This window comes from Schistocerca serialis, chromosome 3, assembly GCF_023864345.2.
Source record: "Schistocerca serialis cubense isolate TAMUIC-IGC-003099 chromosome 3, iqSchSeri2.2, whole genome shotgun sequence".
Taxonomy (NCBI): domain Eukaryota; kingdom Metazoa; phylum Arthropoda; class Insecta; order Orthoptera; family Acrididae; genus Schistocerca; species Schistocerca serialis.
In genome coordinates, this window is record NC_064640.1 from 638,965,931 (window position 1) to 638,990,972 (window position 25,042).

The window sequence follows — 25,042 nt, forward strand, 5'->3', positions numbered from 1 at the left end:
CTGCAGTGCCTGTACAGCGGTGTTCGCAGTGCTGCACTACAGCCGCCACATAAGGTACGGCAAACCAGTATTCGATCAAGAGGACATGGAGTGTACAAAAACTATGTTGCAGTCTAAGATCGACCTGTCACCTCATGATGATAAAAGGGTCATTTGCGATGACAGGATTGAAGCTCTACCGTACCCACACTATTCACTTGTAGCGAGAGTAGGACTTGGGGACTCTGATCGAGTGAGAGGGAGAGATTCAATGAGTGTGTGTGTGTGTGTGTGTGTGTGTGTGTGTGTGTGTGTGTGTGCGAGAGAGAGATAGAGATAGAGAGAGAGAGAGAGAGAGAGTGAGAGCTGTGAAAAAAAGTAAAAAAGTTAAATTAGTGTAAAAAAGCATAAACAAATGATGTCATCGAAATATTTATTTATTCATACACGGTGTATGTGTACTGTGTCTACACACTTGAATATATCTATGTGCCACGTATATCATGTAAATAGAATCGTTTTTAATTTTCACCTGCCGCTAGCTGTCCAAGACTGATTAATTTTATGTGTATGTAGCTCCGAGTCCATCAGAATTATTGTAAAACCTACACCATTGGGGCTGTGGAATTCAGTTGTAGTAAAAAAAAAGTATAACGTTATACCATCGATCCAGTTTCATGAATTGTAGGGTATAACGTGGGCCAAGTCAGACTGGGTACGTGAGGTAATCACATTGAGACAGATAGCAAAGTTTAGCCGGCTTGAGACGTCTTCGCAGCAAGAAACTGTTATTCGACGGTCCGTCATTAATATGACAGATAAAGATTTGGACGACGCTACGATGATGGTTTTAGCTAAAGGATAGAACTTTGCAACCACGCCGAAGGTCTTACCAATACTAGCTTTCATCAGTGCCGTTGAAGAAGCTGTTCGTCCTCTTTCTACAGAATCACATACATAAGGCGCTACAGATGAAACCAACTGTGGGTATAAGAAAATCAGAAGAAGACAAGGAAGGTTTTAAATCGAAGGCTTTTATGCCATACGTGGGAAGCCTATCGTCAAAAATAGGACAGATCCTCAGTAAGCATGAAGTGAAAGTGATTTTTCGCCCTCCACCAAAGACACCAGCACTCCTGGGTTCCGTTAAAGATGTTTTGGTGCTCTGAAAGAATGGGGTTTACAAGATCCCCTGTGAGCGCGGCCGTTCATACATCTGACAGACGACACGTACAGTCCAGGAGAGATGCACAGAGCACCGCAGGTGCATTCGGCTCTTACAACCTAATAAATCTGCGGTGGTCGAGCACTTTATTGACACTGGGCCCTCTATGGTGTACGATAATGTCGAAATTTTAGCCTCGACTTCATCCTTCTGGGACACAATAGCGAAGGAAGCAATTGAAATTCGCTTGGCGACGAATTTAATTAATAGAGATAGCGGCTTCAGCTTGGACAGATCTTGGAATCCGGCAATTTCTGTAATAAAAACACAAAGACGTCGCGACGGTGCAGCTCGCAGTGATACATCGAAATCACCGTGTGGATCGATTGCGCATCTATAGATCTATTTCCATGCCTATACCATACGTTTTTACCGCCGATTAACGTCTCTGGTTCCTTGTGTATCTGTGGCCGCATGCGCAGTGGTGCGGTCCACGGCTTTAAAAGAACGGAGCAAGTGCTGGAGCGTCAGTCAACTCGGCTCACTCTGAAGATGGCTGGACGGTATTCAGCCGAAATATTAGAAGAAGAAGTCAAAGTTACGCGGTTGCCGCCCGAATTTTTATGGATGAGTATTTGCGCAGCGAAAATATGAAGATGCACAACAGTTTCAACCTATTGGATCGCGGCTGCCAAATTGAAGCGAATGAGTACCGAAGTCAGTGGTCGGGCGGCGGTGTAGGGGGGGGGGGGGGGGGGGGGACGTGGTCACGTGTCATAACAAAACGTTGTGTACTCTTCAAATGACCCTCGTAGTATTAGAGATAGATTTCAACACACCAGGTGCAGACTGGTAGACTCAAATGATAAGGGTGGGTATTACGTACATGAATTTGTGTTAAATTGTTCTATATGGCTTACGTGAAAACTGCCCTGAACAGTTAGCCAGAGAACCGTATCCTGAAGGTAACAACGTAGATCTCCTCGTCACCAACAGACCAAAACTCCTCGAATCAGCTATAGTAGACCAGGTAGTCAGTGATAATAAAGTCGTTAGAGCAACACTGAAAACGGCCGTAAACAGGAATATAGAGAAACGTAGGGAAATATTTCTATTTAGAAAGAGCAGCCAAAAAAATTTAAAAAATCGGCTTACTTAGCTGTCAACATGAAAAATTCATCTGCAGTACCGGAAATGTTCAGCATCTATGAGCAAAGTGCAGAAGTATTGTACAATACGCCTTAGACCGGCATGTGTCGAGCAAAGCTGTGAGGGATAGGAAAGACCCGGCGTAGTTCCATAGCCGCATTAGAAAGTTGCTACCAAAGAAAAGCGAGACACACGCGAAGCGTTCAACAAAATAGAAAGTAAAATTCTATCTACAGACTTAACAGAAGTTCCTAGGAAGATTTACTCTTGTGTTCAACCCGTAAACATCTGTCCAGAAATTCTGTGGCCGTAATGGCATCGAAAAGGAGCACGACAGAAAGTAGGCCAGAAAACTAAACGTCTCCTTCAAAACTGTTTCACCTAGGAAGATCGCACTGTCGTTCCTCGTTTAAATCATCGAACGAACGTCAATATCACGGATAACGAAATGAGTGAAAACCGGATATAAAAACCACTGAAATCGCTCAACAGAGGAAAGACGCACCAGACGTGATACCAGTACGAGTCTACATATAGCATGCGAAATAATTTCCTCCTTTTCCAGTAGCAACTTAACGTAGGTCGCTTGAGGAGTGCAGTGTTCAAAGCGACTGGAAAAATGCACGCCGTTTTCTTGGAGGATCGTTGAACACACGCACAAAGCTATAGGGCTGTGTCTCTGACGTCGGTCTGTTGTAGAATTGTATGTAACATGATTTATGTTCGTGTACTATGACATTTCTGGAGACGAAAATCTTATCTGTGGAAATTAACTTTGGTTCTAAAAAAACGAACACATGAAATAGCTCGCTCTGTTTGTCCAAGAGACCCAGGTAGCAATAGATATCTGCACCCAGGTTGATGCCGCGTTGCTTTACTTGTGGAAGTTCCGCACAGTCGGTTAAGGGCTGGATGGTCGAGACCGATGAATAAATGTTTTTTTACATAATCTGCATTTCTAAAGTATGTAAGTTATGTCTTCAAAAGCATTTTTCAATTGTAAAAGTATTTTAGAAGTTATAGCGTATTGAATGGAACCGTGCGCCGACTGAAATAAAGGCAGTGGTAGGCTCTCGGTGAGTTAGTTCAAGAAAACTTTCGACCAGTATACGAATTTCAGTCCAATGAAGATTTGCTTCATTGTTGGGCAAAAACTATTTGAATAGCAGCATGTATAGCTGCAAGTGTATTCAGTGAAGGCTATTCATCTATTCTGAAGACCATGAGCGTCGTGGGAATCGTCATATGGACGAACAGTACAAAATTCACTGGGTTATCTGACAGGAAACGGGTGGCCGCTGTAGAGCAAGGAATGTCTCACAACGAAATAGTACAATCCGACGTGTCAGAACATGCCCTGAGATTTTTTTGTACAAGAAGAGTACACCGAAAGAAAGACCTTGCCAATATTTTAGCTGCTAAGACGCACTGCAAGTATTTTTAAAAAATGTTGAAAATTGCTAGGCAGCTGGAGAACGCACACCCCTACCGGAGCTGTACCGGTCCTCACACGCACGAAGTGGCTGGCGCAGATCCTTGGTTGACGACGCGTCGGTGAACATACAACACGACTCGGTGCGATCACGACTTGTAAAGCGAATTTCAGTTTTCGTTGACAGTTTCTCTGTAGCAATTCTCTGCAGTTGATGTCCACTCAAATTTGCTAATCATTTAATATCCATAATCATTACCAGTGGCTTTTGCGGCAGCATAAGAGTTAACAATGGCGATAAAGCTAAACCAATATTCATTGTATTTAACACTTAATATTAAGCAGTGATCAAACGTGGTTTTGCAAATCCCTGAAGGTGAATAAATAAGATGCAAAACAGCTCTTTAGAGGAATTTTCTTTAGGTAAGAACCATGTAAAGCTCCTCGTGAGAGGCAATGCAGTGTTACTAATGAAGATCTACGAGACTGGCTCTCCGAATCGCAACTAAGATGAACATCGCTGATGTCAAGATCTCTTCAACCTTGTTGAGCAGATTCAAGAAATCACACAGTAAAGGAAGTCGCAAAACAACGAAGTTTATGTCAAGTAAACTTGTAGAGGAGATACCATTAATTCGTTGCTGACGTGAAGAAAAAGCTTGCTGTTATCCACGCATCTGCTGTGTTTAACACTGATCAGCTACCTTTCGTGAAAGAATTGCGAGCAAACCACACTTTATCATTTGGAGGTGAAGAAAGACAGAGTCTGTTGTGGAATCGATTAATGCTATGACACATCCATATACAACAATGACAGTAATAAGTATGAGTGGATTACTAAGTCCGCAGATTTATATCTGTCTTCAGGGACCTCAAGGCATATTAAGAACAACAATATAAAAGGAGGGCCTCGTGGCAAAAATTGTATAAGCGACCTGTCAAAATCTGGAAAAAAGGAAAGAATAATTTTTAACATTTCAGTCAAAACGGTTTTCAACCAGTTGCGGAAATTAATTCATTGCTTTTGTTGGACTTCTGGTCTGGACATAGCGATACCTGTGTCTTTCAGGAGGACGATGAAAAGATTGTTGATATAATTCAGGTTTCACCCAGAACAACCAATGTAACGCTTGATAAAGAATTTTCTTCGACTGTGGAAAGTATTTCTAAGGAAATTGTTGGCCAATATAATTTCCGATAGTTCTGTGTCATTTTAGGATTATCTCTTGGACAGTATTCTTAAATTTCAGTCATTTGTGCATTGCCAGTTTGCATCAGCACATTTTACGAATTTGTATGCTCAACATGCAGCACAATAAGCAGAGCAACTGTCAGGACCATTTCTTACTCCACGGCAATTATGTCTAAATGAAATGCTACATGTCTGAAAGCATTAATGTTTCTTTCGTCGGGTGTGCCCGGTGTAAGAAAAATGTTTCCATCATTCAAATGACACCTAGCTTTGTTGCGACGACTGTGAGGAATAAACAAGGAACTGTTCCACTGTTACTAAAGTAAATATCATTCAAAAATTATCATAGAGACTGTGCTACAGGAATTGACAGAAAATTGTGTATGTGCACGCAATACCTCATTTCAATAAATTAAAGTCACGACTGATGGAAGTCTTCTGCAATGTAACATCAAACATCGCCTTCATTTATTTTTCCCTGCGAGGCACCATTGTATGAATTACGTATGAAACAGTTTAGTTGTCGATACGAACTGCCTCTTATTCAAAACATAAATGACACGTGACATATTTTATGGCTTAAGTGTTTCAAATCCGCTTGTATCACTCCGGAGCACTACATGACGCTACGCACTTTAGTCACAGACGATCGCACGCTAAGCAGGAACGGCCTTAACAGACTGCTGTTATATGTGGCTCTTTGTGCGATAAAAATGAACAACTTTAACAACTTTTTAGAAATACTTGCAGTTTGTCTTAGCAGCTAAGATTCTGATACTCGGTTTCTTTCGTTGTATGCCTCCTGTATAAAAATTTCAGGGTGGGTTTCGACATGTCAGATTGGATCATTCCCTTGTCAATACGTTAAAAGAGCCCGGACTGAAAAAATACAGCACCAGGTTCAGAAATAGAGCATGTCTGAGGTAGAGAAAAGATGCCTTCATGATCATGGAATAGGAGTCTAACCTTAAGTTTTGAAACAACGTATTTTTTGTTACCCCAAACTTCAAACGCGTTCTTCTTTAAAGAACATTTTTCAGCGTGTGAAGCGCTCTAGAGCCTCGACAAATTAACCGATTCATTCGAGTTAATAAAAATGAAAGAGAATTAAATTTAGGAGGCGTTATAGGGAGCTTTTCTTGTATTCGAATTTGAAATATTTTTTTAAACATCTGAACGTAGAAAAAATGGCAAGAAAGTGACATGTTTTTCAAACGGCAGATAGTTTTTGGAGGTTCTTTAAAAATACCATCGTGATGCCCCCCGCCCCCCCCCCCCCTCTTTCCATCCCAGACTCATTCTAATTTAAGAATTTTATTCATAAGTAGCCACGAGCCTGTACAACACTTTACGCAAACCAGGTCGCGCCGTGAGGTGCATGCTTTGTCAAAGGTTGCAATCGCCATTTTTAATGTTTGGTGAGAAAATTTTTTATAGACGAATGTATGTACAATAAAGTGATAAAATTCCCATTTTAATAAAATCAATCTTTGTAAGAAAAAAATTCTAAACTTCAACTTTTTCATGCCTCTCGACCAGAACCTCCCCTTAGTGAACAAAATAAGAGCGTACAGAATGTTAGACTACTTGTGCGGTTGGATTAAAGATTTTCTTAGCTAACAAAACACAATAAGTAGTTCTCAACGAAGACAATTCTTTAGACGTAAAACTAAATACGGACATACCCCAAAGGAGTGTTATGGGATCCTTTCTTTTTACAAATTGCTTGAAAATTGACCCGAGGTGCAGGAAGATCCACAAAGAATTGACTCTTGGTGGAACTGACCGCAGCTCCCCGAAAAAAAGCAACATGTTGTGCATAAATCTGCAGACAGATGGATTACTGTATGATTACACGTTTGCAGAACAACCACTGGAAGCAACAACAGACGAAAGTTATCTATGAGTATATGGATTACGTTAATGAGCTGTACTGCAGCGACGTCTTTGCAAATTTATTAAAGAAAGTGGCGGATTCCATGATGAGGCCAACCTAAAAACGCTTTTTCCATTAATTAAATTCTTCACTAAATGAATTCCAAATGCTTCTTTTACTACCGAGTCCAAAAAGATGAAATCAACGCTAAAATTTCGACCAGTACCGATACAGCGCTCTGCCGATGTTGATATTTTGGACTGTAAGAGACGGTTATACCTTCGGTGTCACGCACATCTTTCGTGGACGGTGTGAGTCGTCAGCCCGATGTATGAAAGCCCACACTTGCAAGGGATCTTGCAATAACCACGAAGGAAGATTAGGGTTTAATATCCCTTCGTCAAAGAGGTCGTCAGAGTGTACACCTCAGCCTCCGCACGTTCCACTATGGTTTGCCTAGAACTACGTTTCCTATCTTCCAAGTATTACAGTTTAAATTTCCCGAGCATTTCTTTTACGTTTGCCTAAGGTGGATACTGACCTGTTACTATCTTTTTCAGCGCGTTTCTGAATTCATTCGATGTTTATTGTCATGATTACTTGATTAGAATAACAAACTAACAACACTATAGAATTACTTGCAATAGCATCCTGTGCAACTACATCTACACTCATCAGCTTGAACATTATGACAACTTACCTAATAGCCGGTAAGTCCAAATTTGGTACGAACAACAGCGACAACGCGTCATTCCATGGAAGTAATTTGTCCTTGGTAGCTTGCTGGAGGGAGTTGGCACCACATCTACACACACAAGTCACCTAATTCCCGTAAATTCCGAGGAGGGGGGAGGGGTGAGCTCTGACGCCACGTTCAATCGCATCCCAGATGTGTTCGATAGGGTTCAGATCTGGCGAGTTGGAGAGCTATCACATCAATTTGAACTCGCCACTGTGTTTCTTGAACCATCCATCTCACTCCTGGCCTTGTGAAACGGCGCATTAACTTGTTGAAAACTGACACTGGCGTTGGGAAACATGATCGTTATGAAGGGATGTACGTGGTCTGCAATCAGTGCACGATACTCCTTAGCCGTCATGATTCCTTGCACGTGCTGCACTGGACCCATGGCTCCCCACGTGAATGTTCCCCAGAGGATAATGGAGCTGCTGCCAGTTTGTCTCTGTCACGAGGTACAGGTGTCAAGGAGTTGTTCCCCTGGAAGACGACGGGTTAGCGCCCTCCCATTATTCCGTGACCGGACATTCCCCACCACATGGTAGTCCATTGAGGATGAAGAGACTCTCGATCGCGAAATGCGGATTCTCAGTCCCCCAAATGCGCGAATTTCGCTTACTGGCAAACCTATCCAAATGAAAGTGGGCTTCGTAGCTAAATCAAAGCATACAGTGCATACTAATTCCCATCGTGCCCCACGGCCAACTGTGCAGTTTGAACTCCTGTCGCAAACCATTCAGAAGTTATGAAGATTTTATTTCATGTAGTTCAGTAATTGTCACCTTGTATGTCACCTATGTGTTATGGAACTTCAGATATTTCAACGTAAGTTAGGTAATGCTTTACAACAGATTACTGTTGCAGATTCAACATAATGAGTCCTACAAGACATACTGACACCCACCTTGTAGGATATACTATGTAGGAGTGGTAAGCGGCTCCGTCGACTGCAGCTTACTCTAGAAGTGACAGCAATTCCTGATTTGAAAACCTTTATGCACTCCATCAGTAACGCAATTGATGGTGAGTGAAGCGCAGTAAATCCCTGGCCATTCATTAATTCAACAAGAAGCGACTACAACACAGTTGCATGTATTTAAAATACGCTGTTAACGACAGACAGCGGCAAGTGCTACATTTATCATTCCAGTCCCTTTCCGATCAATTCTACATAACTCACTGAGGACATCACGCTTGCAAATAAGTACTCCATAGACTGAAAATAACTACACTACATAAACACAAGCTCAGCTAAATTATTTTGTCGACTTACAGAGGAGAACTGGACAGGTTGAAGAGGTATGGTTTGACGGTAAACTGTAACGTGGTCAGTGCTCATGTTGGGGGAAAATAACTTTCCCAGAAGAAAGCTACACGTGCCATACAGGATGACTAATAATCACTCCAGCAGTGTAGAAGAGCATGAACAGGTTTATGTAGATTCTGTCCTTACGTGTTACTTGCGTTAGTAGTTCATACAATGTCAACAAATTTTGTGGAAAATAAACACCCCAGGCATGTCTGCACACTGTGTGGCCAGTGAAGCATAAGGCACCATGGAAGGGTCGGTACAACTTTGTGATACAATCTGTAGTTGGTTTTTATGAGGCTGTGAGGTAGGAAGAATGGGTAAGCGCGTGCTCGCTCTTCAGCTTGCAGACCTATGAAGGAGGGAAGAGCAAGACCACAGTCCAGCGACCTACCTTCCCCCACGCTTCTAACCTCCATACCCCTTCTTTCCACGTTGTTACACCCCCAAAATTCAGCATTTTACTTAATAAGTTTAACCTACACTTGCAAAGATTTAATATTTATCGTATCCTACTTCTTTTAACAATAAACAAAAAGCGTATACCGTTAAACACTATTTTTAATAATCTGTGATTTTCCGTCTCCTGCAACGAAATTACTAGATCTAGAGGCAAAATGAATAAGACGTTTTTGTAGGAAATTTACTGCAGTTTAATTTAGTACTGGGAAACATCTTTGTTAGAAGCCGCACGCAGTTTTCTAGATATTCAAGAACAACATTAAAAAAATACCTTTAAACGCTCCCCCCCCTCCTCCTCACTCACACCCCACCGGTTGATCTTTAGTATGTTCTTCATGATGTTTTTGATCTTCCTTGAATGGGCTATTAGGACCAAAATACCAAAAAAATAAGTCAATGAGTTTTATTCCCATTCCTGTCACTAGTCATTGTAGCTAATACTCAGATAGACAGTTGGTAATGCACTGCAGACTGAACACTATAAATTAACATCCGGTGGCGGCCCTTCTCTTCAGTAGCTGTCGTAATTGTTTCTTATTTTCTGTCTTAAGCGTGCTGCAAACTGACAAGCTCATTCAACAGAGACAATTCGCTTTCTTTTTTTATTTTCCATTATTTTCAGTCGTTATACTGTAGACATTATGAGTGGAAAACACTTTTTGTTCTTTTAGTTATTATAAACTGAGAAACAGTTTTCCTTACGAATGCTCTCATTGGGACATTCCAAAATCTGTGAATGTTATAGTGTTTCAAATTAATAAGTGTACTTCGTGGAGAAACCAAGTGTAATGACTATTGAACGTTGATCTAGATGCTTGTGAAGAAATAAAATCTATCAGTGTCTACCATGCAGATTCGTTTCCAGCCTCTGCTAATATGAAGCTGTCATTAGAACCTGTAAAAAGGTAAAACTGAGAGTACTGTCTACAATTGTTTTTCTTAAGCAAACCTGCCATTCAGTCTGTAATAATGAAAGGAACTGCAGTGAGAAACATGTTGCCAAGAAGGAAAGACAACCCATGACAGTGATGAGTTTTGCTCATGTCTGCAGTATATCTGTTTAATGTGTCTGAACTGCAGCATCTCAGAATCTTAGTTTTGGCTTCATTCACTGAGTCTACGACGACAGAGATGTAGAAAAGAATGAGAGAATGAGTCACCTGTGAAGAGCTTAAAATGCAGTGGGAAAATTAAAACCGCAAACCACTTGAAAGTATGTTTACAAGGTCCACATCATGTCTTTTTTTTTTTTTTTTTTTAAAAAAAACCACTTGGCACAGAAAGTTGCTATTATGTCTTTCCTGCATGGTTAATTTGAGACACAAGTTGGTCTCATTCAAGAAGAATTGTGTTTATAAAGTCTCTATGTCAAATCATAACTGTAATCTACATATTATTTTACTGTTGGTGTTTCCGGTAAAACGTGTCTTAAAGTTTACCAATCTAATTATAATTAACATTGCAATAATTATAAATTAAAAATTTAAAGTATAGTCAAATAGTAGTAAGTACTTACTTAACCAGATTTTCTCCCTGCTGCCAAGACACATCTCCACTTCAGCACTGGGCAGGATGTATGGTACAACAAACAATTCCACCGTATCAGCAGCCATGCCAAGACCAACAACAAAGAGCAGCATCCATTGGAAGTAACCAGAACCAGCCTGAAATATAATTTTTTATACTGATCGAGAGTAGCAGGTGTTCAGTTTTGCTTACAGTACAGAACTATAGACTGGAGTACTGGGTGCATACATGAAAACCAGGTCAGTGATATAAATTATAACTACATAGTTATCAGTACACTTTATGCATCTCAATGCGCTGATCTTACCGACACTCTTAGAGGCAGTAGGAAAAAGACACTTAAGAATCTACGGCTGCTGTATAAGTTTGTCGGTTATTAATTTCTACACAGGGAGTAAAACTGAAATAGAGAAATAAGTGATTCACATTTTAGTTACAGACTACTACATTTTTTATTAATTAAGATGCTTATGAAAGGCTACTACTTTTTTTATTAATTAAGATAGCTATGAACAAGTCACTGTTAGATGAATATCCACATGATAGTATTCTGTTTGCGCAGAAAAAACAGGTACTGTTGTAATCAGTTACACTTACATCTTCATGTGTACTCAACAAGCCAGCTTACGGTTCATGGCAGAGATTACATACTATACCACAACCACTTTTTGCAGTTTCGTATGCAATTCAAATATGCTACATGGGAAGAATTAGAACTGGTAGCCCTTTACATTATCTCTGTGGCTTTTAAGCAGAATAGGGGAAGTTTCATGCTTGTTTACCTGTAATAGAATGTGGTCTTTTCGAATTTTGAGAGGAAGACTGTTCACCATGTGCAACACCTGTGTTGTGGCGTCTTCCATTTCAGATTTGTATTTTCTGGATGTTATTGGGACTTACTTGTTTATTAAACATTGGAATTTACTAAAACATTCCATGAACACGTAACATTCTCTGGTGAGACAAGCGTTTCAGCTCCATGTGTACTTTTGTATGTGCTTAAAAGCGTGCTGCTGGTGCGAAGTGTTAGTTCTTGCTGACGACCCTACTCTTGTAATTGATACTTGATTTAGGATTCTACGTGACAATATTGGTAGATGCTGATTACAGAGTTCAAGTGTGTCAAAGAGCAAATAAGGCTCTGTAACTTTTGGCAGATGGAATCAGCTTGAAAAGAAAAAAAAAAAAAGATTTGGGTTTAACGACACGTTGACCATGACATCACTTACGACGGGACACAGCCTTCGATTGGAGAGTCATAGAGAAGGAAACAGGTAGTGTCCTCTCTCCAAAGGATCCATCCTGGTCTTTGTCTTAAGTGATTATAAATATGAGTGGTGTCCTTTACGTCGGACATGCCCGACAGAACAGACACCACTCGAGATGAAGCAGCTAGGGCATACATGAAAATTTTGAGGCGAAATGAATGGAAACTGGATGGGAAAGAGATAGGGAGGAAATAATGACTTCTAGCCTCACAGGGCATTGCGGCAATCATAGAGTGTGTAACAGAGTCTGCTTTGTTTGTGACGATGGACGGAAAATCCAGGATCTGAAAGTAGTCAGGAAAATATCCTCTTGTGGAATATATGATATCTCTCAGTTCTAAATTATCCTTTGCCACGTTCCTGAAGGTATTAGAACGCAAAACTAATACCGTTACGGAGACGGAGGCTGCTGAAGTCGGCACAGATACCAGCATTTGCAGGGGAATAAATGATACGCTGCCAACAACTAATCCGAAACTCGTAGTTGGTGAACCAGGAAGTCAGCGAATATTTCTTTAGCTTTGTAAAATTATATCGTAAAAGCATCACTGTCTATGCAGTCGAGTACAAGGGGAAGCAACAGGAAAGGCTAATAGTGGGAAAAGACAGTTACTTTCAAATCGTTCGGACCGCAGCTGTTCCACAGTAAAAAGAACTGTGAAGTCCTGTATGCTTGTGTTGACGAACCGAAAAGCCCCCTACAACGGCGTTTAAGAAGCCAGTACTCTTCATCGAGGCAGAGAGGAAAATTAAAACAAGTTCTCACCGATAATAGACTTCCCATCGTACAATGCAACACAAAACTGACATATAGTTCTTAACACGGATCAGACTATTATTCACACGAGTGCTTAAAACTTTGGCGTTTGACATTGACGTTTATAGGCTTTGTCGTGTATGGAAGGGAAAGGCATTGGTGGTGAAGGGGGAATGTCTTGGTGGTGAGAGAAAAAAGTGATGTGGCTTCGTCTGAAACATTCACGAGTTACAAACAAATGTTGTGATCATTCATGATAAATCATTAATATCGTTTCATGTTCATTACATCGTTCACGAAAAGGGCCTTTTGACAGAGACGCTCTCAGAAAGTTAAGTACGGAAGTTCCTTAGTTGTCTTTTTCTCCACGAAGATTTAAAAAATTCTCTATGGGGTTCCACAAAAACCCCACCCCCCAGACCTCAAGAATTCGAGAAGCTCATTCTTGTGTAGGTCATTTATATTCAAAACAGAGAACAGAAACAAGACGCCTGCTAGCTGCTGAGAGGACATGCTGGGAAACAATTGCCCAGAATGTGGTTTAGGTTATTGTGTAAGGTTGTTCCTCCAGTCAACCTGTGAGCATGTAGTACAACTGTAGATGACTCTCAGTGCTGTGCTCTTCTAGGAAATATCTTGGAGGCAGTACTGATCTGCTGTCACTTTAGGTGCGTATTAAGTCAGGCAAGCGAGTGCTGGTGTGCCTGTGCTGCTTGTCTCCCAGCGCCTGAATGTGCCTGTTGAGCGAACCACCTGCCTGTGACATCTTCCGAAAGTATACAGGTTGTCTGCCAACTGATGGACCAGTTCCGTTGGGTATATGGGAGAAGTTGGAGAGCCAGCTCTAGAGCTCGGTCCTGGACACGTTGAAGGCGCTTTATATGTTGTTCAGCTGCATTCTCCCAGAAGACCGCCAGATACTCGCTGGGTGGCCACACATGCTACCTGTAGATTGTCAGCCTGACGTATGATGCGATTTGAGGACCAGGTAAAGCTGGCACGGACGCCCATAGCCCAGCAGCGTACATCCTCATTGTGGAAGCATTATGTGAGTCTCATGACGATAGTGATGCTTAAATAATTTATGTGTTTCAACCACAGGACCCTTGGACCTCGAGATGTGGGAGAGAGTTACGTACAGTTCACCAAGTGAGGATAGTGGTTTGCGTCTTCTGCGAATTGCAGCCAAGACGACTAATGACGATCCAGGCAACAACTTCGAGGCCGTGTTGAAACTGGTACTGCAACATATATGGGCATCTGCTTTTCCTGAGGAGCGCGGTACTATCCACATATAACGCCAGTAGGACGTTCCTCATCGTCGGCATGTCACTAGCGAATATTAAGTACTTGTACAGCCCCTGTATGGAATCTTTTGGGACTCCAGCACGGATGTGGCAGCGAGACAATTCTCCTGAAATGGCACGTATGTGGAATGTCCGATCTTGTAAGTAGGAGGGAAGAAGCCTGACGTGGGACACAGGGACCCCAAGCACCAATAATATCAAGAGCAAGCCCTCGTACCACCCAGGATCGAAAGCATGGGAAACGTCACGGAACAATACCCTGAAGTATTCCTGGCATTCCACAACTACCATTACTTTTTTCACCATCCATATCAAATGGCGGTTGTTGAATGGCTGTACCAAAGTCAAAATTGTTTATCAAGGAAGAGTCGTTCGTCTTGAGTGTGAGCTTGCAGCCTCTTCACATATAATTGCTCGAAAACCTCAAAGGGCGAAGGAAGAAGATTAATCGAGCTATAACTAGCAGGAGATCGAGGATCCTTGTCCTGCTTGGGATAGCCACGATCTCCGCATTTTTCCGTGCTTCAGAGTATATACCCTTCAGCAGAATAGCATTAAAGATGACAGTTTTCTTAACAGAGTCAATGGTGACAACTGCCGAAGCATTTGATTGGTGAGGAGATCGGACCCTTCAGGCTTCCTCACATTGAGCCTCCTCAACTGGCCTTGGACCTCGTCTGATGTTATGGGCGGGATGTGGTTGTACACGTCACGCCTTGCCAGGTACAATGGAAGCCGTTGAGTAACAATAGTGAGATAAACGGGATGCTCCACTGCAGTTAAATTGGTAGCAGAGAGATCAGCCAGAGCGTCAGCGTTAGCATTGGGCTCGCTGATGACGACGTCGCCTACCTGCAGCGGTTGGATGCCATGTTTCTTGAAGAGGATGCGCCGCATTCCCTCCACCCACTGTCATATTCGACGCAAAGTGGGGCAACTCGGTGAGCCCCGTCTGGTTTCGATGACGCTCCATAGCAACCTTGAGTAAGCATTTCGTCTCAGGATTCCGTGTGCTCCACCAGAAACGGAAGACACGGTTCTTCTCTGCAATGGCATGGAGAAGTTCGTGCAGCAGCGTCCACAGTTTGTCCTGTGACTGACCATCGCATCCGCTTGTTGTAAAATCGATGACCTGCTGGAGGACATTGGACGTGACATGGAGAAGTGTCACATCTGCACTCCGCACTGCAGTGTCCAGGGTCCGTTGCATCATGGTATCTAGTCTTGTGCAATAGTTACCTCATTTGTTCCTGCGGGTGCTAATAGCTTGCTGGCATATGGGGGCAACGTTGGTGAAGAGTTCAAACACAACAGGAACGTGGTCCTAAGCCAGCATGTCTCTCGTGCTAGTGGACACCATGTATGGAAGACCCTCACTGATGTCGAAATCAAGAATGTTCGTTTGCCATCCTGATTCTGGAGGAAAAATAGTTGATGAATACAGACCGTTGGTTGCTTGATGCCGCTCGACTACGTATAGCAAGCACCTGTCGCTAGTATTCGTGGTTCCAGCTTACCATGCAGTGTGTTTAGCATTAAAATCTCCCATGAGGAAAAAAAATGGTTCAAATGGCTCTGAGCGCTATGGGACTTAACATCTGTGGTCATCAGTCCCCTAGAACTTAGAACTACTTAAACCTAACTAACCTAAGGACATCACACACATCCATGCCCGAGGCAGGATTCGAACCTGCGACCGTAGCAGTCACGCGATTCCAGCCTGAAGCGCCTAGAACCGCACGGCCTCTCCCCTGAGAAAAATTCTGCCATGGAGTGAGAGTACGATGGTGAAATCAGATGGGTCTAGATTTAAACGCAGTAGGCAGCGATAAAGTTCATGCGACCATCAGCCAAACAACGGCAACCCCAATAGCCTCCAGCGACTGAAGGGGATGGTAGTTGCAACAGGTGACGGCGAATGGTTGAGAGCACATAAATTGCCATACCATCTGCTGACATTAGGCAATCTCAGCGAGTGCAGGAGAAATTGGCGACGTGGAAATTGACTCTTTGTGTGAGGTGGTTTTCTGTTATCAAACTGATATGGAGAAACCAACGTTATTCATCTCGTTGCGTGCATATGTCATTGGCATTCCACATGCAGGCGACAAGTCCTCGGCGTTTAAGGGCCATAGCCAGGCGTCTGAGAAGTCCTGATGGCTGCCTATATGGCTTGCTGTAGTGCTGCAGAAAGTTGCTGCAGTAGTTGCATCACCTCTCGGACTAGGTCCTGGAGGGTGGTCACTACTGTGTTAACTCCCGTCAGCAAGCTGGTGAGGGCGTTGGATGATGAGGCGCCCATGACCACAGGACCAGGTGGTGCTGAAGGAACTGAAGTGTCATTGCTGGCAGTGCAAAGGCTGCCAATGTTGGTTGCAGTTCTATTGTTGGCCCCACGGCGTTGGCTTCTTGCCGGCACTTACTGGTTGTCTGGAGGACTCCGTGAAGTGGAAGAGCCCTGGTCCAGAGAGGCTTCTGAAGATGAAGAGGTGGATGGTTGCTGTACACGCCGCGGCTGTGTCTGCAGTGGGGCAGCCGTGCGTCCACAGAGGACTGATGCGAAGCATGCCGCTTTACACACCAGTGCAGCGGAACCCTTCTTGCAGGAGGTAGAGGTGATACTTATTTGCCGAAGGGCGGCTCTCTTGAAGGCGTTACAGCCCCTGTAACTGGCGACAAGCGGGCCTTCACAGCTGACACATTTCGGGTGGGCGACGCATTTCTTCAGTCTGTAGTCAGCGCTCTTATTGAACACGGTGTCTGGGACCACCACCAGGAACAGCGGGATAACAGGGCGAGTTTTCGGAGATTTGAGGAGAATTACCGTCTCAGCGAGGATGTTCTGGATGTTCTTCTGGTCCAGTTTGAAAGGCAGATCCCGGAGAACGAGTTTCAACGGTTTGTTTGGTACAGTAGCTTAGGTGTAGAACGGAAATTTGATCTGTGAACCAAATTTCGCGACATTCCGGTGAACTTCTATCTTTCGTCAGCGAATCCTAAAAAGATCTTTTTCAGCAGGTTGACTTCGAAGACATGGCCGCCGATGACGTCCTTCAGCTTAAGGTGCAGGGCGAGGTACTCGCCAGAGTACTACATCACAAGCAACGGATTTTTTTTTTTTTAATTTTCGGCTCAGCGACAGTGTCTTGCTGTTCTGCTGTTTCCTGACCTGCTGTTGCGTCCTCTTCAACCACCGTTTCGAAAGACTTCTTCGCTTGTAGCGTCTCAGCGGCCTGCAGGTGACGTGCTTAACGGTTCGGCTCTGAGCACTATGCGACTTAACTTCTGAGGTCATCTGTCGCCTAGAACTTAGAACTAATTAAACCGAACTAAACTAAGGACATCACACACATCCATGCCCGAGGCAGGATTCGAACCTGCAACCGTAGTGGTCGGTCGGCTCCAGACTGTAGCGCCTAGAACCGCACGGCCACTCCGGCCGGCTTAACGGTTCGTTTGACTCTTTGGAAGTGTTGTGCATCGGTGGGCGTCTCATTATTGGAGGTAGGTTCTCACTTTGGTGCTTGCATGAGGATGTATCCGCGGTGGTAGCATTGCTGACATTAGTGTTGTCGACGTGACTGATAAGGACTAGCGGAGAAGCAAGCCCTTGTTAGGAGAGATCCAAATCATTATCGACGGCGGCTCCCGATGACGTATCCATGTACGTAATCCTCTTAGATGCCTCTTCCATAGCTTGGGTCGTTTAGCGAAGCTACTGGTTGCGGTTTCCGATTGGCTAGAGTCAGAAGGTTGCCAACCGATCGACCTCCGAGCGTTCTCGGCCGAGGACGAGTCCGTGATAGCAATAGAAGCATCCATCACGCTCAACACTTCGCGCTCGAATTGGAAATGTGTCTAGTAAAATGACTGGAACTACCTGCTAGCGGTCGTACAACGTCTTAAACAGGCAGCAAGTGGAAGAATGTCCTCGCGGCTCTTCGTGAGTACATGACCCATGGATGTAACATAATTCCGCGATTGTAGCGCCGCTGTCGTCGATGGGCGCTTCTGATGTCACCTGCTGGAGACTGGCTTGTCAACATTCATGTTTATGTTTGTAGGTTGTTAAGGTTACCTAACACGCGGTGTTCTTGCATTGCTCGGCGTATGTACTGTGTCCAGTGGAGAAGCACCTACGGCAGCGGAGCAAGAATACCCGCTGACCGGCTGACCGTGGATGTCGTGCAGGAAGCCACGACAGCTAGTGGCCAAATATAAGAGAATGGACCGCATCACAAGCGTTAACCACCACATAGTTGACGCATCCGTCCCAAAGACCTCATGAAAATAGAAGAGTTAGCTTGTTCCCCAGTGGAATGGTGGATTTACTTCTAAAATCAGAGCGCTGAGAAAGTTCAAAATCAGACTGTCATGAGTGAATCTGGAAGTCACTTAGCTAGCAAGAATAAAGGGCTTACAACCAAGATTTACGAAGTTTCACAGAACACGAGTGTCAGTAATCACAAGTATTTCGGAAAGGTCCGGTACAACTATAGTAGATTTCTGTTGATGATAATGTGTTCTTACCTCATCAGCCCACTTGATAGTACAAAAAATTACGGAATGTTTTTACGCCATAACTTACAGTGTGTCACAAGAGATCCCATTCAACATCAAGAAGCCATGGAACTGAAAAGACTGGACTTCGAATCCACTATACACGCATAGCTATCTGTTTTTCGTATGTGAGTTAGAATTTTCCTTGTCTGCTTCAACTAATTCCTGGGCCAAAAGAAATCTTCAATTAAGTAGTGTGCTGATAGATTTATTGCCTGCACATTCGATCATCACGCAAGCGCTACAGAGATGCTTCGTGAACTCAAATGGGAATCCCTGAAGGGAAAACAACGTTCTTTTCGCGGAACACTATTGAAAAAATTTAGAGAACAGGCATTTGAAGCTGACCACAGAACGATCCTATTGCCGCCAACAAACATTTCGCATAAAGACCACAAAGATAAGATAAGAGAAATCAGGGCTCGTACCAAGGCATACAGACAGTCGCTTTTCCCTCGCTCTGTTTGAGAGACGAGCAAGAAAGGAAAAGAGTAGTAGCGGTACAGGGTACCCTCCGTCATGCACGATACGGTGGCCTTTAGAGTATGTACATAGATGTAGATGTAGATGTAGAAGTTTCGTGGAATTTTTCAATACATTTCGTTATGCCGGAAATTTCTGAAACGGCGACGTCTTCTATACAGACGAATATATAACGTCTTAATAAAATACAGGCTGAGACTTAAATTTCTAGAGTAATCGGTTCATCTGGACTTAGTTTATGCTTACGGGTTTCAATTAATTCAATGATCTAGGCGCCAGCCTGGTTACTGAAGGCCAATTACAACTTGCTATGTTGCGCAGACTTGATAGAGATTGAGTATCAGGGAGTGATACATTAAAATGTGAATGTACTAAAGTACTTAAAATAAGGTCAAATAGTAAGACAAAAATTTACTTGAGAGACTGACTGAGAAAAAACCAGTCTTGATTGGCTGTTCAGAGAGCAAAATTCTCTCGGGGCGTGTTGTGTGGGTAACAACAGAGATCCATGTTATACGGATTGAAGATTATGTTCTCCAGGAGGACAATGCTTACGCAAAGTGAGAAGTTTCGTATTCCTGGGACAGCTTGAAGCACGGAGTGCAGAGGCAGGTAGCGGCGGATTCTGGAGGCACCTGCAACTCAGCAGCGGTGATCAGGACCGTCTGTGTGCCTCGCGCCTTCAGGTTGGTACAATCAATCCCGAATCACTGCGATGGAAGACCCTTGCTGTGGACGAGGCAGAAGTGGCAGACATTGGCAAGGCTACGATCTCAAAGCAGTGGAGGCTAGTGAAGCAAACAGCTGATGGGCCGTTGCCAGGAAGACTTTCTCTTGCCGTAGAGGTATGTCATCCTTCCACACGAAGGGCGGAATCGTACACAGTCCCTACACCAGTGGTTGGAACCATATCACCCACAAACTGAAACATCTGCATATCGAATCACTTCATTCCTCCGTTTACCAGCACATACACAGATTTCTGTCACGAGAGTAGAGACAATCCGATGAGGCCATATCCCCGCTAGGGGTACACTTTTGATACTGGCCTTACCTCTTTAGAATCATCCAAGCTAGGTGGTGCTTTGGTTAAATACACTACTGGCCATTAAAATTGTTACACCACGAAGATGACGTGCTACGGACGCGAAATTTAACCGACAGGAAGAAGATGCTGTGATATGCAAATGATTAGCTTTTCAGATCATTCACACAAGGCTGGCGCCGGTGGCGACACGTACAACATGCTGACATGAGGAAAGTTTCCAACCGCTTTCTCATACGCAGCAGTTGACCGGTGTTGTCTGGTGAAACGTTGTTGTGATGCCTCGTGTAAGGAAGAGAAATGCGTACCATCACGTATCCGACTTTGATAAAGGTCGGATTGTAGCCCATCGCAATTGCGGTTTATCGTATCGCGACGTTGCTGCTCGCGTTGGTCGAGATCCAATGACTGTTAGCAGCATATGGAATCGGTGGGATCAGGAGGATAATACGGAAAGCCGTGCTGGATCCCAACGGCCTCGTATCACTAGCAGTCGAGATGACAGGCATCTTATCCGCATGGGTGTAACGGATCGTGGAGTCACGTCCCGATCCCTGAGTCAACAGATGGGGACGTTTGCAAGACAACAACCATCAGCACGAACAGTTCGACGACGTTTGCAGCAGCATGGACTATCAGATCGGAGACCATGGCTGCGGTTACCCTTGACGCTGCATCACAGACAGGAGCGCTTGCGATGGTGTACTCAACGACGAACCTGGGTGGACGAATGGCAAAACGTCATTTTTTCGGATGAATCCAGGTTCTGTTTACAGCATCATGATGGTCGCATCCGTGTTTGGCGACATCGCGGTGAACGCACATTGGAAGCGTGTATTCGTCATCGCCGTACTGGTGTATCACCCGGCGTGATGGTGTGGGATGCCATTGGTTACACGTCTCGGTCACCTCTTGTTGGTATTGACGGCAATTTGAACAGTGGACGTTACATTTCAGATGTGTTACGACCCGTGGCTCTATCCTTCATTTGATCCCTGCGAAACCCTACATTTCAGCGGGATGATACACGACCACATGTAGCAGGTCCTGTACGGGCCTTTCTGGATACAGAAAATGTTCGACTGCTGTCCTGGCCAGCACATTCTCCAGATCTCTCACCAATTGGAAACGTGTGGTCAATGGTAGCCGATCAACTGGCTCGTCACAATACGCCAGTCACTACTCTTGATGAACTGTGGTATCGTGTTGAAGCTGCGTGGGCAGCTGTACCTGTACACGCCATCCAAGCTCTGTTTGACTCAATGCCCAGGCGTATCAAGGCCGTTATTACGGCCATAGGTGGTTGTTCTGGGTACTGATTTCTCAGGATCTATGCACCCAAATTGCGTGAAAATGTAATCACATGTCAGTTGTAGTATAATATATTTGTCCAGTGAATACCCGTTTATCATCTGTATATCTTCTTGGTGTAGCAATTTTAATGGCCAGTAGTGTAGCTAGATCATCGTGTCAGATAAATGTATTTCAAGTATCCGTGCGGATATCAAAATTTAGGTTTTTCGGAAGGTTCCATAGGTCTATGGAGGTTTTCATAGTTGGTTCCCTTCAAAATAACACGTTACTTTTTTCTTAGCCATGCTAATCATATTTAAGATTGTACTCAGTTATTTTAATGACCTCGTGATCGAAAGGTAGTTAAACCTTAATCCTTATTCCTTTCTTCTAACGAAATCACACTTCTCCAAATAGCTATCACAATATAGCTCTTATCACAAGCATGAGAGAGACACTTGTGAGGCGATCCGCTGCCGTCTCGTGTGTATTGAAGGAAAAATTTTACGTCTCCTTGCGCTTCCACATCTAAACTGACTGCCACAGTTTTCGTATCCCAGTTGGACTGAATGAAAAGAGCTTGCTTCTGTTAGTGGGCGAAATCAATTCTGATAGGCCATCGGGATCTCATGTTATTATTCTGTCCAGTATTAGACCGTGGGAAGGCATGGACTACGATCTACGATTCCACTTGCAGAGAGTCGCTGATTTGAATAAGCAGGTGGGGGGGGGGGGGGGGTTGAGGGGATGTGGTAGAAATCGCAACACAATATAAAAGATTTGGAAAGTAGTGCAAAGAGAAGTTTTCTGAAATGAGCAGAGAACAACGTACCCTTAACCGAGGGCAACCTCCACTGGCACAGACACATTCACAGAATGACATATAGAGATGGCATTCATCTATAGATACACAGTTTAACTGAGAGCACTATTTGAGAGAGAATACTGAATCATGAGAACTAGATTTCGGCTGCGAAATGGGGGCCGGGCGGAGAAGATGGCGGCAAAATTCGGTCAACCTCTCCGCGTGGCTGGCGCTGTTGCTCTCCCGTAGTATAGCGAAATACTCTCGATCGCCAAACGACCGAATCCGAGCTTCATTATTAGACAGTGGCCGAAGTCACGAATCGTTAGGGTTTATCGTCGCACGGTGGAGCATACCTGTGGACAACAGGCGGTCGTGGGCGAGACGGCAGCTGTGGAATTTTCAAGAAGACGTTAGTAGAATGCGTTTGAGTGGCGTTGCTTAGGGCTTTTGTTAGCTGGTCAGCATCTCACACAAATGTGTCTACAGCTGAAAAGAGTAGATCCAGTGCCAGTTTGCTGGGTGGTCAAGAGGATAGCTGTCACCTGCTGGTCCATAGATCTGTACGCTTCCTTTTTGCCCCAGACGTTTCCTAACCAGGCGTAGTCTCTGCCGTTGAGACGGCGGGATGTTCTGTGTTCGTGCGCGACTCAAGACAAAGAAGACGCTCCGTTTAAACTTGAATCTTTTGAACACCGCCGCCATTCTGAACTATTTATTAATTCCCCTCTAAATGATAGCAGTCGAGATCTGTTTACAGATTTTGATTCCTCAGTATGTAGTGAATTATTGTTAGAAGGTGCCTTCTGTTTCTGTAATTATTTAGATGCTTCAGTTCACAGTTGAATCTTTAGATAGTTCTAAATAAAATTTATATGTAAATTTTGGATATAGTAGCGGTTTGTTTCTCGTCAAAAGGTCCCGAATCTGTCACTTTATTTCATATTCATTAATTACCTCTCGACTCATACTTTGTTTCTGGTCTTGTGCCACGGCTAGCGCTCTCATCACTCCACGTGGAGTTCTTGGGAGGATTTATAACACATTGTGTTACATCCTCTGGCTTGTCTTCAGAAGGTATCATTATATTCCCGGGAAACCTTATTCAAATTTATGAGACTACACGTCAGTTTTCCTTCGTAAGAAACGCCTAATAAGTATATTCTTTGCTTTAAAGAAGGCAAATGATACCACTTGCAGATACAATAACCTTCGTCAACTCTATTACTGAGAATTCCGTGGACGTCACCCAATTTATTGTAATCCGTCTTCAATGATCGATATTTTAGATATTGGCTTTCAAGAACATTTTCATATTGTTTTATAATATTGACATTGTGTATTAGGGAAGCATTTTAAGTGTTACAATTTGAGTCGTTTCTTAGAATTGTATTTCGTACACAATAGATTCCTTCTAACTGTTCTTTGTAAGTTAATGAATTTTCTAATTTCTGTTCATCCTCTAGTATTGCAGCCACATTTAATCAGCATCAGCAGTTGCTTCTGAGCACACAGAAGTCGATAGCGAAAGTACAGACAAAATTTTGTGTCTCAGAGGTAACATGCATGTGATGGGCAACCATCAGCCTCGTCAGTTTCCAGACAAGATTAATAAAAAATTGAGAAAAGTTAAGATGACGGTTTTAATGCTTCAGGTGTTCTACATAGTCTCATCACACATGAATACAACGGGCAGAACGATCATACATCCACGTGAAACTGTCAGGAAAGTTCTCCTTTGGGATGTTATTCAACTTGCGCGTCACATTGGCTTGGATGTCGGTATATTGTCGAAGTGTTGATACTTCACGTGAGTTGCTGCACTTTGTCGTTTTGTGGTGGGTTCGTACTAATAAGACGAAGTTCCGTCGCCTGTCGTGATTTTTTCCAGCAAATAATTGTTCGCGTTATGCGTTTCAATCAAGTCGCAGCAGGCGTCTACGCCTCGTTGTTTCTGTTCAGAAGTCAAGATGTGCGGGACAAACTTTGCATACACTTTTCTCTTTTTCAAAACATTCTGCAGAATATCTTGAGCACTAGATTTTGGTACGTTGCTCCATTGCGATTTGTGACAGAACAACATTGACACACGACGGTCGCACTTCCTCTACCTAATACTGCCTGCTCAAAACTGACTTGACAAATGCGCATCTGTTGTTTAGAGTTCTTATTTCAAGCTGTCGCCGTAATTACTGCGCTGACATCGGAAATATGCTAGGAATAAAATCAATATCTGGTCTTTTTGGACGGATGGCGTAACTTCTAAATATTCTGCCGCGCGGGATTAGCCGTGCGGTCTCAGGCGCTGCAGTCATGGACTGTGCGGCTGGTCCCGGCTGAGGTTCGAGTCCTCCCTCGGGCATGGGTGTGTGTGTTTGTCCTTTGGATAATTTGGGTTAAGTAGTGTGTAAGCTTAGGGACTGATGACCTTAGCAGTTAAGTCCCGTAAGATTTCACACACATTTTTCTAAATATTCTGTGAGGTTCCTGGGCCTTACGCTCGATCTAAGTCTTCCTTGGATGTCAGATTAAAAAAACCCAAGGGAAAGATGCGCTGAAACGCCTACGTTTAAACACTGTGAGGGTGAAGAAGAAAATGCTTCCTTCATCCGTATGTAAGGCTTCTTATACACTGTGCAGTCACATTAATGTGACCACCTGTCAAAACCCTGAACATCTACCTTTTGCAGAGCG

The 25,042-nt window shown here is 43.6% G+C and overlaps 1 protein-coding gene across 1 annotated transcript in view; it reads right to left on the reverse strand.

Annotated features, from left to right (window-relative positions):
• The window catches only part of LOC126470522 (synaptic vesicle glycoprotein 2B-like), a 241,430-nt gene that overhangs the window by 125,966 nt on the left and 90,422 nt on the right, over positions 1–25,042 (reverse strand). The window contains exon 3 of the mRNA XM_050098436.1: positions 10,820–10,967. Coding sequence (XP_049954393.1) covers positions 10,820–10,967 — 148 coding nt within the window. The remainder of the gene's footprint in view (positions 1–10,819; positions 10,968–25,042) is intronic.